This window comes from Bactrocera latifrons, unplaced genomic scaffold (genome assembly GCF_001853355.1).
Source record: "Bactrocera latifrons isolate USDA-ARS-PBARC rearing strain unplaced genomic scaffold, ASM185335v1 scaffold_4, whole genome shotgun sequence".
In the NCBI taxonomy this organism is placed as follows: domain Eukaryota; kingdom Metazoa; phylum Arthropoda; class Insecta; order Diptera; family Tephritidae; genus Bactrocera; species Bactrocera latifrons.
This window is the reverse complement of record NW_017537045.1, coordinates 141,567-154,587: the sequence shown is the minus strand read 5'-3', so window position 1 is coordinate 154,587 and position 13,021 is coordinate 141,567. Positions and strand designations below refer to the sequence as shown.

General features: G+C 37.4%; 1 protein-coding gene across 2 annotated transcripts in view; it reads right to left on the bottom strand.

The window, feature by feature from the left end:
• Window positions 1-2,740: 2,740 nt before the first annotated feature.
• The window catches only part of LOC108972460 (probable Ras GTPase-activating protein), a 73,537-nt gene continuing 63,256 nt past the window's right edge, over window positions 2,741-13,021 (bottom strand). The window contains exons 3-8 of one of the 2 annotated variants that reach the window (XM_018939055.1): window positions 12,424-12,544; window positions 7,638-7,765; window positions 6,382-7,572; window positions 3,897-6,311; window positions 3,487-3,832; window positions 2,741-3,432 (exon numbers count right to left, since the gene is read on the bottom strand). In XM_018939055.1, coding sequence (XP_018794600.1) covers window positions 3,168-3,432; window positions 3,487-3,832; window positions 3,897-6,311; window positions 6,382-7,572; window positions 7,638-7,765; window positions 12,424-12,544 — 4,466 coding nt within the window. In that variant the 3' untranslated portion in view covers window positions 2,741-3,167. The remainder of the gene's footprint in view (window positions 3,433-3,486; window positions 3,833-3,896; window positions 6,312-6,381; window positions 7,573-7,637; window positions 7,766-12,423; window positions 12,545-13,021) is intronic. The other variant, XM_018939056.1, reaches the window with a different exon arrangement.

The window sequence follows — 13,021 nt, the reverse complement described above, 5'->3', positions numbered from 1 at the left end:
AAAATAAAAAATATAAATAAAATAAAAAGATACAATATTCAATTTAATTCAATACCTATTATTGTAAATTTGAGAGATGAAATTTTGTTAAGAAACTAAAAACAAATATTTAAGTTGAACGAAAAATTTTAAATATCAAATAAAAATAAATTAACTATAAAATAAAAATTGAAAAAGTGAACAAATGTTTTTCAGAAGAACTTCAAAGAAAAAAAAATTATCGAAAAACATCAAACTGAAATAATGGAATTTCGCTAAAAATTTTGAAAAAGAAAAGTGGATGCCGTTTTTAAAGAAATTTTAAATAAGTAACAATAAAATAGTACTCAAATGATATTTCTGAAATTTCTGAAATCAAAGAAAAAATAGATTATAGAAGAAAAATGCAAAAACGGATTTAAAGAAAGTTAAAAAATTCTTATAAGATTAAATTTTGTATAAAAAATTTTGAAAAATCATAAAAAATGTTGTAAAATATAACACATCTGAAAAGAAAAGTAAAGAGTAAAAAATAAAAGCAAAATAATGAAAAAATAAAAAATTTCAAAAATTTTGAGCTGAAAATTATAAAGCTGGAATGAAAGGGTTTACAAAAAGTAATCGAAAACATGAAGCTGAAATATTGGAATTTCGCTAAGAATTTTGAAAGAGAAAAATAAAGTTTCATTAAAAAATCATAAACTACAGAAAAAAAGAAAAGTTAATGAATTAGAAAAAGGAAAATTTTCACTGAGAATGAAATCTTAAAAATCTGCAATGATAAAATTTTGAAAAAAGAATGTTTGAAAAAGAAAAAAAAAGCTGAAACTAAGAACTAGAAATAAAAAAAATATTAGTGGAAAATTTTAAATCAGAAATTATAAAATTTAAATCAGAAATTATAAAATTTTCTTAAGAATTTTGAAAAGACAATTAAAATATTAGAAAATAAAAATTTGATTACACGTAATAACATAAAACTAAATAAAAATAAATAAATAATGGGTTTACAGAATTCTGGTATAAATTTGGAAAAGTACTTTTTTGTACGACACATGCTTACAACTTTAGATTTATGGTTTTTTGACAAAAATGTTTCACAAATTGTTTAGGCTTGATTAATAATAAAAAGTTTGTTAAATTTTGGATTTGGAAATAAATAACATTTAAAAAAATTTGTTAAAATATTTTTTTTCTGTTTTGTAATTTTGGAAAAAATCTATAAAATTTTAGATAGAATTTTAAAATTTTTGAAACAATTTTTAAATTGTTTCTTGACAAATAAAATAATAATAAGATATTTAATTTTTACAACCACCACGCAATTATTTATATACATACATATTTACCTGTAAACGCATATATTATATAAAAAATACTTTTAGCGTTTTTTATCTGTAAAATCGTCTTTTTTTTGTTTGTTTTTATATTGCAATTCAATTTCTTACATAATTTTAATAACTTTTTAGTAATGCAAAACTTTATAAAATTTTAAAAGTGAAATTTAAAATTTTTCTTTTGAAAATTTTTTTAAATTGAAATTTTTCAAAACTAAAAATTGAATATTTTTTGGAAAATTCTTTGAAAATTAAATTTATTTTTATTAACAATTTAAAATTTTTTAAAAGCAAAATTTTGTGGCATATTTTTTAAAGTTATACCATTTTTTTTTTAAGTAAAAATTTTTTTTTAAATTAAATTTTTAAATTTTTTAAATTAAAAAAATTTTTTATATACTAAAAGATGAAATTAAATTTTAAATTAAAAAATTTTTTTGAAATTAAATTAAAATTAAAAAATTTTACTTTTAAATGTTATAACGGATTGACTTTTATTCCAAATTTAATATTTTCCGTGCCGCTACTAATCTCACTAACGCTTTTACAGTTATGTCTGCGCACTTACTTTTGTAAGCACCACTCACATTACTCTCTTTTACAAAGTTTTGTAAAATTTTTTTTTTTTTTTTTGTATCTTCATCGCACTTCTAATACTCTACAATATGATTGTTTATACACAAATTAACTTTTTTTCATATACTTTTTTATTTATTTGTATTTTTCAAAAATTTCATTAAAATATGAATACTTAAAAAGTTGCACTTAAATACTAAAAGATTAAATAAATTTAAACGCTTAATATTTTAAAATTTACTTTAAAACAAATGTGTGTTTGTGTGTGTTTTGCTCTCTATTCTTTGATTATACAAATTTTCAATTCATATATATAAATATTTGAAACAAAGCAGCGAAGTTTAATAGAATAAAAATATATGCAAACATGTATACGCTTAGTGGCGCAAAAGTGAAAAATAAAAATACACAAATTTAAAATTTTCTTTTTTTAATATTTTTAAAAGCTTTAAAACCGACAACGCCTGAAAGTCTGCGACAGCGAAATTTGATTTTAAATTTTCGGTGATTTTTATGGGAAAAAAATTTTAAAACAAGAAACTAAAAAAAATTAAAACAAATATCAAAAAGAATTTTGAAAGACATATTAAAACTATTAAATTATTATTTTTAATAATTGAAAAAAAATATTCTTTAAAAATTATTCAAAAAAAGTTAAAAAAAAAAATAATTTTAAAACACATATTAAAAAATAATTTGAAAACAAATATTAAAAAATATTTTTTAAAAAATTTTCAAAAAAAAAGTTATTAAAAAAAATTTTTCAAAATATTTTTTTTAATTTTGCTTATTTTTAATTTTTTTAAGTTAAATTTTTTTAACAAAAATGTTATATAAAACACCAAAACTATAATAAAAAAAAATGTAATAATAATACATCGAAACCACAGTCGAAAACGGCAGTTATTAAATTTTACAAAAGTTTTGTTCCGCAACAAATCGAATAGATAGTTATTTATATACATATGTATGTGTATATATAAAAACTCATTAGCCATAAAATAACTTAAAACAAGCAACGCGTCTAAAAGCTAAATTTTTGGAAACGTATATCTTTTACACTGAGCGCGCAAAATGAAAGCTTATCGCCTTGTTTCTTTGTTTATTACATTTTACTCTTCACTACGAAATTCATACCGCGCTGCCAACTTGACGCTGTGGCGCGCACTAAACACTAACGCGTAAATAATTTAATAAATTTAATTTAAGAATTAAAATTAATACATAACTTTAAACGCTAAGCACGCTGCTGTGTACACTGCGCCAACCGCCAGTTCACTGCGCCGGCTGCTGTGCACTTGCGCCTGCTAAACTCGTTTGCTGTTGTTGTTGCTGCTGCTGTTGCTGTGTTTCATAGCGATGCCGCAGCGCGGTAAGCGCGCTTAACAGGCGACTGTTGGCCGCATCTAGCGCGGCGATTTGCTGACCCTGCTCCTCGATGACGCGCTGCTTGTGCGACAGCGCCAGCGACATTTTCAGCTGCTCACGTCGCAACTCCTCCTCCATGGTGATAAGCCTGGAGAGCGTAGTGGAAAACGAACTATTAATGCATTTTCGCACATACACAGAAATTTTTTTGTGCGCGCGTACTCACCTATCGATAATACTGCGCATGGTCGACTCAGATTGCATGCTTAGATTGCTGACACCGCTGCCGCCACTGCCACCATTGACGCTATTGTGGCGATTGAGCGCGAACAGCTCATCGCTGGAGTCGCGGAGCTCGGCTTCGTCGCGATCGAGCGTGTGCCGCAGCGTGTCGAGTGTTTCCTGCAGTAACTGTATTTCCCCATTTTGGTCAAAGCTGCCGCTGTTTGCGCTGCCAGCGCTACCACCTGTGCTGCTGTTGCCGGCCGCCATGTGATGCTGCTGATGATTGCCGGAGTTTGTGTGTGCGCGCGGCTGACGACGACGCTTGCCTTCATGTGGCGCACAGTGGCCTAAAAAAATACAAAAATAATGAAATAAATATATGAAATAACGGCGCATGCTGCATTTACTTACCTTCTGTGTCTGTGGAGCTGTCGGACAACGTGCGCGCCGAGTCCAAGCTCAAGCGCCGCTGATAACGTCCGCTAATATTCGCGTTGTTGTGCGCTAAGCCGTTGCTCGGTTTGCCAAAAGCGCTATTGCTGAAGAGGCCGCTCGCAGCGTTCGAAGCCGCCACAGCGGCTGGCATATAACTGCCGCTGCTGCTGCCATTCAATGGACCGTAATTATCTTCACGTTTAAATTGTGGATTGGTGCGCGGCATGCGTGCGCCACTTGTGTTGGATTGCATTGAAATGGGTCCCAAACCCATATTGGCGCCCGACGAAGATGAACTGCTGCCGCCGCTGAGCGAGCGCTGTGCCTCTAAGTGTCCATGTGAGGGCGATTTCATAAGCTTGTTCATGTTGCTGCCGCCGCCAAAGCCATGGTAGTTGTCAGTGGAGAGGCGCTCCTCCGACGAGGAGGGTGTGAGTGCGCCACCGTTGTTCAGTAGCGCGGCGCGCGCTGCCACTAGGCCGCCACCATGTGGTTTCGGGCGTTGCGCGGCGTTAGAGCCAAAGAGTTGTTGATGCGCCGATTGTTGCTGGCCATTGCTGCCGGCCTGAAAACCGCTGCTGTAGTTGACGCGCTGATGATGATGATGGTGGTGGTGATGATGCGCCGGCGTAGCACCGCTCGTTGATTGTTGCTGCTGTAGCTGGTATGTGGGATTCTTGAAGGCGAGCGGTGTATTGCCACCAACGCTTTTTTGTTGTTGTAACTGTTGTTGCTGCTGCTGTTGCTGTTGTTCGATGGGGCTCGACGACTGCGACGGCGGATTCGTGGCGATGCTTTGATAACCCGACGAGCAGTGGCTGCTTTTAGCTGACAGTTGCTCACGCGCGCTCTTGCCATGTTGACCGGCGGCTTGCGTCGCCGAAGTCACCACCTCACCGACCACTGCGTGCTCCTCGGCGTACTTGAAGAGATCATCAAGATCTTCCAGATTCATGGGCATATTCGGGTGCGGATTGGAGTCGCGCGACGCATGCAGGTGCGCGCCTGCTGCGGGCGGCGGTCTTTGGTATGCGGGCAGCTTGTGTGCCAGCGGTGTGGAAGCGCTACTGTGATCAGGTATGCCCAAATTCAATTTGCTTGGCGTGCGCTCATTCAATACCAAGCTCGCATTCGAGTTGTGTAGCTTCTGACGCTGTTGCTGTTGTTGTTGCTGTTGCTGCAACAATGCGGCGTTGCCCTTCAGCAGCGGCGTGGGCGACTTGCGTACAAAGGCGCTATTTGAGTCCAAGCCAGATATTTGTATAAACTCACCATTGGCCAACTCATCGTAATTGTTGTTGTTGCCGCGCGGTAGTGTAGTGGCGCGCAACATGCCAGCGGCGGTGCCGTCACTGTCATTGCCATTGTGACTGCTCAAATTGCTGCTGCTAGCAAGCGACGAGCTCATGTTGCCATTGCTATTTCCCATGAGGCCGTAGTAATGCGCGTTACCGCCGGCGCCAACATGCAGACGCTCAATGGTATTGCTGGCGCTTGCGACAGGCGCAGGCGGACAGTGATGCTGTACATTGGTGAGTACATTGTGACTGCTGCCGCCACCGCCGTTAATCGATGACGAAGCCAGCGAGCTTTGTGACTGCGCATGCTGCAGCTGTGTGCTCATGTAGCCGCCGGCAATGGAGCTTTGTGAATTGGAGTGGCGCTTGTCAAGGGCGCTATTGCTGCCCATTGCATGTTGTGACTGTAGTTGGTGCGCGTGCGCGTGTTGTTGCTGCTGTTGTTGTTGCTGTAGCAGCGCATTGACTGTTGGATCATTGTAGCGGAAGATGTTCTTCTCCAACGAGCTGGGCGTTAAGACGCCGCGCATGATGCCGCGCTCAGCCGACATTGGCTTTGTGACGACCGCATGCTGCGGCTGCGCCAGCTGCGCTTGATGCTGTATGGGCTGATGTTGTTGTTGTTGTTGTTGCTGGTGCTGGACCTGCATAGCCATATCCTCAGGATTGCGGTTCTCCTGGTTCTCAGTGGGCGCATGCGTGCTGGGGCACATGTGCGGCATGTGTTGCATGAAATTGTTGCTCTCTTTGGCTTTAGTGATCTCATCTAAGATGTGTTGTAGTGGATCAAGTTCGCGTTGACGCGCTTCCGGCAGCTTGCTAATACTTTCGCTAAGCAATATATGTAAAATGGAAAGCTGTTTGCCCTGATCGATGTAGCCAGCCCAGTCGAGTATGGACTCGGGTGCGGCATGTTCGGGACGCGTGGAGATCTGTTGCAAGAACTCTTTCATGCGTGGCGCCTCCTGCTCGAGAAAATCATTGAGAAATTCCATAAAGCTCTCCTTGCCCTGGAAGCGTGTGAAATTCGCCAGCGTTTGTAGTGTCTTGGCGACAAGCGTTAAATTACGTGTGGCGCGCGCAGAGGGCAGCTCTGTGAAATTAAGAGATTGAGGATTATTAAATGGAAAATAGATGTACTCGTACGCGCAGAGATTACTCACCATTGGTTATATTGAACAGACTGGGCGACAGTATAGCCGGGCAGAGGAAGCGCAAAAAGATGGATGCCGATATCAGATTGTCCGCCATATCTTGACGGCCCAGCTGCTGCAAACGCTCTCTGAAAGTCGCGAAGCATGAGCGCAACTGTTGTGGAAAATGTTTGTGTGACTCGTAGATGCACTGCCAGGCGCTGCGCACGGCGGCACGTAATGAGGCCTGTTGTCGTTGCAACGAGCCGCTCGCTTTGGTCGGATCCACTTCGCAGTCGCGATCGGATTGTATGATCTCATTGATTGGCGCTGACAGCGTGTCCTGCAAATATTGTTCGCCAGTTAATTTCAGAAAAGCTTCCATGCTCTTGGTCGCCAACGAATTGCCGCGGAATGTGAGACGCTGATCGCCGACGCGCAGCAAATCCAATGCTACTACGTCGGTTAGGAAAGCGCCGGCTAAACCTTGCGCGTGCATTAGCAAAACGAGCGCTTGCCCAATATCCTCTTTGGCTTTCACGCCGATCACCGGCTCGAGCGTTTCACAAACGCGTTTATAATTATTCTTCAAATACTCGAGAAAGTCGGCATACACATTGATGGGCAGTATGTCGGTGCTTTGAAAGCGACACTTGATACGCAACGTCGGCGTCACCTCTTTGCCGTTGCGGTTCAAGCTGTCGTTAGATTTCTCACTTAATATCGGATACCAGTCCTCGGAGAATATGCGCGATGTCACTTCGTGTATTGGTATCTTTACCGAACCAACAAACATGTGCTTGTCGCGCTTCTTCTTCTTCTCCACCTCGCGAAAAACATTCACTGTGATCACATTGATGTCGGGTACATCGGGAAAATCAAAATATTCACCCCAGAATAACAAGTCTGTTTGCAGCTTTACGCTGGTGCGTCCATATAACGCTTTGTCGAGGTGTAGTTCGCAGAAATACTTCTTCTTTGGTTGCAAATTTTTCGCCTCATAGATCCACATCTTAAGCGAGTTGTCTGTGTGGCGTGTGTGCTCGGCGTTCGGCGATATGGATTTGCGCAGTGAGTAAATCCACAGATCGCGCTCTTGACGCGAACCGCAGGCGTAGTAGCGCTCACCACGCGGACCGCCACGCACTTGAAAGCAGTGCCGACGGCCGAGCACCGATTGATGCACAGGCGCGACGCCAACAGCACCGGTGCAGGAGAGATCTGTAGAATAAGAAATGATTTAATTGATTTAATAGCGAAGTTGGTCGGAATGTGTGAAAACTTGCCAATCGACGACATAACTGCATGACTAGAGAGCAAGCTCTCATGTGAACGCGAGCCGCGTAAGCCGCCTGAGCCTCTTTTGGTGCGTTCCAATTTGGTAACTGACTTTGTACGTTTGAGTGGATTTGATCTGCGAACAGAGCGTTAAGGATAACGTAAGTGAGGTTAGGAAATACCAAAAATAAATGCAAATACTAAATTTTTCAATATTATGGTTTTGAAAATTTGCGCAAACTAGTTTGTGGTGTTATAAAATTAAAACTATGGAGTAAACAAAAATGTTTGGAGTTTTTGTTTATGCTCATTTTTTGTTATTATTTCTTTTATATTTACTTTTATGATTTTGTGCAAACCAATTTGGGCAAATATCTTTTATAACATCATAAATCGAATTCTAAATGCTAAACATGTAAAAGTCATCAAGTTTGTATTGATATGTGTAAGCAAGCTTGTGCAACATTTTGTTTTCAGCAATTTATTCTTTGCCAAAGTGTGCTCTTACTGTTTATAGCTAGTAAATTCGCAGGCCAGTAAATTTTTATTTGTTTGTGCAAACAATTTTGCGCAAACATTTCTTATAAAGCCGCAAAACCAATTTTGCTTGTTTACATGCTGCAAAATCAAATGTCATCAATTCTCTTATTTGTTTGTGCAAACAAGTTTGAGCAACATTTTCTGATTGATTAGCAAGTTATTTTTTGTCAAAGTGTGTTTTTATTTTTTATAGGTAAAGAAAATTTTGTTTTGTTTGTGCAAACAATTTTGCGCAAACTTTGTTTTATAAAAATATATATTGTACAAAACGAGTTCTTTTCATTAATTTTTGCATTGTTTTGTGTATTCGAAAATCATGAATTTTTATTGGTTTGTGCAAAAAGTTCTTTGTCGAATTGTGACCTTATTACTTATAGGTAAAAAATTCGAAAGTCAGCAGTTTTTTATTTCTTTTTTGTGTAAACAAATTTGCGCAAACTTTTTTATGAAGCCACAAAACCACTTTTGCTTGTTCACATGCTGCAAATTCAAATGTTATCAATTCTCTTATTTGTTTGCGCAAACAAGTTTGAGTAACATTTTCTGATTGATTAGCAGGTTATTTTTTGTCCAAGTGTGTTTTTATTTTTTGAAGATAAAAAATTCGAAACAGAAATTTTTGTTTTGTTTGTGCAAACAATTTTGCGCAAACTTTGTTTTATAAAAATATATTTTGTACAAAACGAGTTCTTTTTATTAATTTTTTCATTGTTTTGTGCATTCGAAAATCATGAATTTTTATTGGTTTGTGCAAACAAGTTTGCGCAATATTTTCTTTTTAGCAAGTTAGTTCTTTGTCGAATTGTTATCTTATTACTTATAGGTAAAGAATTCGAAAGCCAGCAGTTTTTTATTTCTTTTTTGTGCAAACAATTTTGCGCAAACTTTTTTATGAAGCCACAAAACTAATTCTTTTTGTTTACATCCTACAAATTCAAATACCTTAATTTTTTTTTATAGGTTTGTGCAAATTATTTTGTTCATATGTGAAAGCTGGCCAACCAGTCAGGTCAAGGGCAATGTCGAATATTCATGAGGCAATAATTTTCCAATATATAAACGCTTGGCTTCACCCTGCAAGACCGCTTAAAAGCTATTTGGAACACAGTGGCTGGATAGCTTTGACTCACGGGTTATAGCCCAGACCATAGCATTTTTCACTACCATTGACTACCGCCCTCACTGGAATACGGTCACATCTAAACAGGGTATCAAAAAACGAATCAAACATTCTTGACCACCAAGCCAGCGCAGTGCTTTCGGCATGGAATACAGAAATCCAATATTTATATGTCTGTTCTTCGGCTCTTAACTTTTAACTTTTAAGTATCTTTATTTCTCATGAAACTATAGTTAATCAAAAGCATTTGATATATGCTTCCATCAACTCATTAAGCTGGGTTCATGGCCTCCAAATAAAATACCAAAGTCTAATCAATGACTTCAGTGAGTCAAGTCACAACGAGTTAGTTGGCAAGCCGCCAAACTACAAATTGAGCACCTAAGCAACACTGCTAAGGAAATGCGGTAATCGGCGTTACTCAACCCAGGCAATCGAGCAATAAAGCAAAAATTGCTGCAAAGTAATCGCTGAACTGTCAATCAAATGTCAAACACAAGTAAACACACCCATATGGCAAGTGACATGACAACTGACAATTGTAAGCCAGTAGCTAACTGTAAACGTAACAATGAGCGGTGAAAGAGAAAGGCAATAGCGCGACAAACACACGTGAGAGCGCAATAAAACTTAGATTGCACAAAAGCAAAAGTTTGATTGGAAAACTTGGCAATTGCAACAACAGCAGGTGTGCAGTTTCGGCGGCAAGGGCGTCAATGCGGCAGAGTTTAGAGTTTAGTTAGTTCAGTGACCACACACCGGCAGAGTTGCATGGAAATTGGCAATGTTTTGCAATGCAATTTTTGTTGCTCTTTTCTTCTTTTGCAATTGCCGCATTGTAAATTCAATGCTGGCGCATCGCCATGGCAACGGTGCGCTTTGTTGACGCTGCAAGCGGCATGCAATGGCCGCTGCTATTTTTGTTTATTGTGTGTCAGTGGTTTGTTTGGACATTTTTATGGCGCCCAAGTGCAAAATTTCGCAAAACGCTTGCACAAGCGTACACACATATTGCTATATATGTGTGGATGTGTTTATTGCATGCGGCAAATTTACAATGTCGCATTGCGCTCATAAAAAACAAGTTGCACATAAAAGTTGCAAGCATTGCAAACTATTTGCGATAAAGAAAAGTAGAGAACTAAAAGTCAGCAAGTGTGCTATGAGCAATGAAAGTGGCAAAAGTCACCTAAAATGCAAAATAACATAACATCACTTTTCATAAGTTTGCAGTCGAAAAAAAATATATAATAGAAGTCATTCATATTGAAAAAAAATTTTTAGTTTTGGTTATAAAATGGTTATATATTGGTTATCATACAGTCAAATTAAGAGTTTTCGGTTATAAAATGGTTATATATTGGTTATCATACAGTCAAAATTAAGAGTTTTCGGTTATAAAATGGTTATACATTGGTTATTATATCTGACAAAAATTTTAAATTTTTTTTGACGTTACTTTGTTTGGCATTTTAGCTGACGATGTATTAAATATGCTGAGCGCACAGTGCGCACGGAAGTAAGAATGCTTGCAAGTGACATTTTGCCAGGCAATTGGCCGCTAACGTTGCCAATGCGACACAATGCTACACTTATTATTATTATTTTTGTTGTTTTTTATATTTTTTGCTATTGTTGTTGTGTTGCTAACATGCAATTTAAAGGCGTGTTTGCATATACATAAATATAAACGCGCTCAGGCACTTGACGACAGGTGCGGCAATGTGGCATGTCCAATGCATGAGCACTCAATTTTTATTGTTATTGCTTTTGTTGTTGTTTTGCAATGGCAAAAGTTAAACTTTTCACTTATCAGCTGCCAAAATGTTGACTTGGAATTGTTGAATGAAGCGAATTACTTGAGCGATATGCTAATATGAGTGAGCAAAGTGACATTTATAAGCACATAACGGTAAATTTATGCATGCTTGCAACGCAAATATCGGGTATGTACTACTATGAGCGAAAAATAGTAAGAATTTATACATCAATAAACTCTTAATTTATTCTTCGAAATCTATGTGGTTCCCCTCAGAGTAATCCTCCTTGGACCCAATACACTTCGAGCAAATCAGGCATATACGGTGGTTGCGATACGTTGTTGCTTGAAAATTTGTCGAAAAACCCACGACGAATCGATGCAGTATACGACGGTGCATTATCGTGGTGAACCAAGAGTTGTCGGCCCACAATTCCGGCCTCTTTTACGAATAGCTTGGCGCAAATGACGCATGACACTCAAATAATATTTCTTGTTGACAGTTTGGCCGGGCGGTAGGAATTCAGAGTGCATCACAACGCGTTAATCGAAGAAAAATGTCAACATAACCCCGATTTTTGACCTGCTTTGACTTGGTTTTTGCGGCTGCGGCTAAATTTCGTCACGATATTTGGGCGATTGATCGTCTGTTTCCAGGTCATAAGCATAGATCTAAGGCTCATCGCCAGTAACAATACGTTTCATGACATCCTGGTAGTCGGAAAGCATTGTTCCATAGACATTAACGCGACGTTGTTTTTCCAAAAATTTAATAATTTTGGAACTAGTCGCGCTTTTACTTCCTTAGATCCAAATAATGATCTTTCAAAAGGGTTTTCGCTGATATTCCGATATTCCAACGATGCCAGTAAGATCTCTGACTGTTAATAAGGGTTTACTAAAGCGTTACAACTTCGAAGGAATGCGTTAACTGTAGAATTTCGATACCAAAACTCAGCTTTTGGCGATGCTTTAAGTAGCAGTCTCTAAATTTGATTTTACGGAAGCTATTGAAGAGTCGCTACCAGCCGTATTTATGACTGAGACATCCAATATACACATCACATAACAGCTCACGTCGCGACCTTGATATTTGAAAATTCGTCTTTCAGACTGAATGCCATCAAAATCACTGAAAGTGCACTAATATTTCGAAAAGCTTTTACTAATATGATTGTATTGATCGATGACCCAAAAAGCTCGAGGTTATATAGTTTTCTAAGATGAGCATTGCTAGTAAGTCAAGTCTCTACCTAACTGTATGTAACCCAAAGGGAACTCGTATAAAATATCTGTCTACGGTAATCTCAAGTATAAATGCCCTTTATCTTTCCCCATTTTTATAAGACTTTACTCTTTTCTTTCCTGTACTTACCGTTTTGAAAAAAAATTCGTAAATCTTGAGGTTGTATTATTCTCTTGTTGCTGTTGCTTCTGACCCAATATGGGTGTAGCTGGTGCGGAGCCACGCCTACAAGCCTTCTCATATGAAGTGTCTGCAAGTAAAATTGAAGAGGAAAATAGATTGGAATTACTACATTTTGAAAGGAAATAAGTGGTCACCATATAATTTGTAATAACTGATATAATATATTGTACTTAATACTAAAAAAAATTACGAGGTTAAGCTTTTATATATTTTTTAGCAAGAGTCTTTCTTTATGCTTATTTTTCTCTACTATGTAGTTACTAACTTTCAAAATTGCGTATCTAAGTTGAGAGTTTTTTGATTTTAATAGGTATATGTCTTGGCTAAGTATTAATATAACGGCTAATGGTAGGCAATGTTTTTATATTTTAATTTAGCTGTGCGTCCTCGCTAAGTTTAAGTTGAAGCGCCCAATTGTAGGCAATGTTTTCTTAGTTTCATTTAAATAAATATTAAATTTCATTATAATTAATTTATTTACTTTAATTTATTATTTTAACAAACTTGTAATTTTCTGATAATTTCTGGTTGTAACTTTTATATT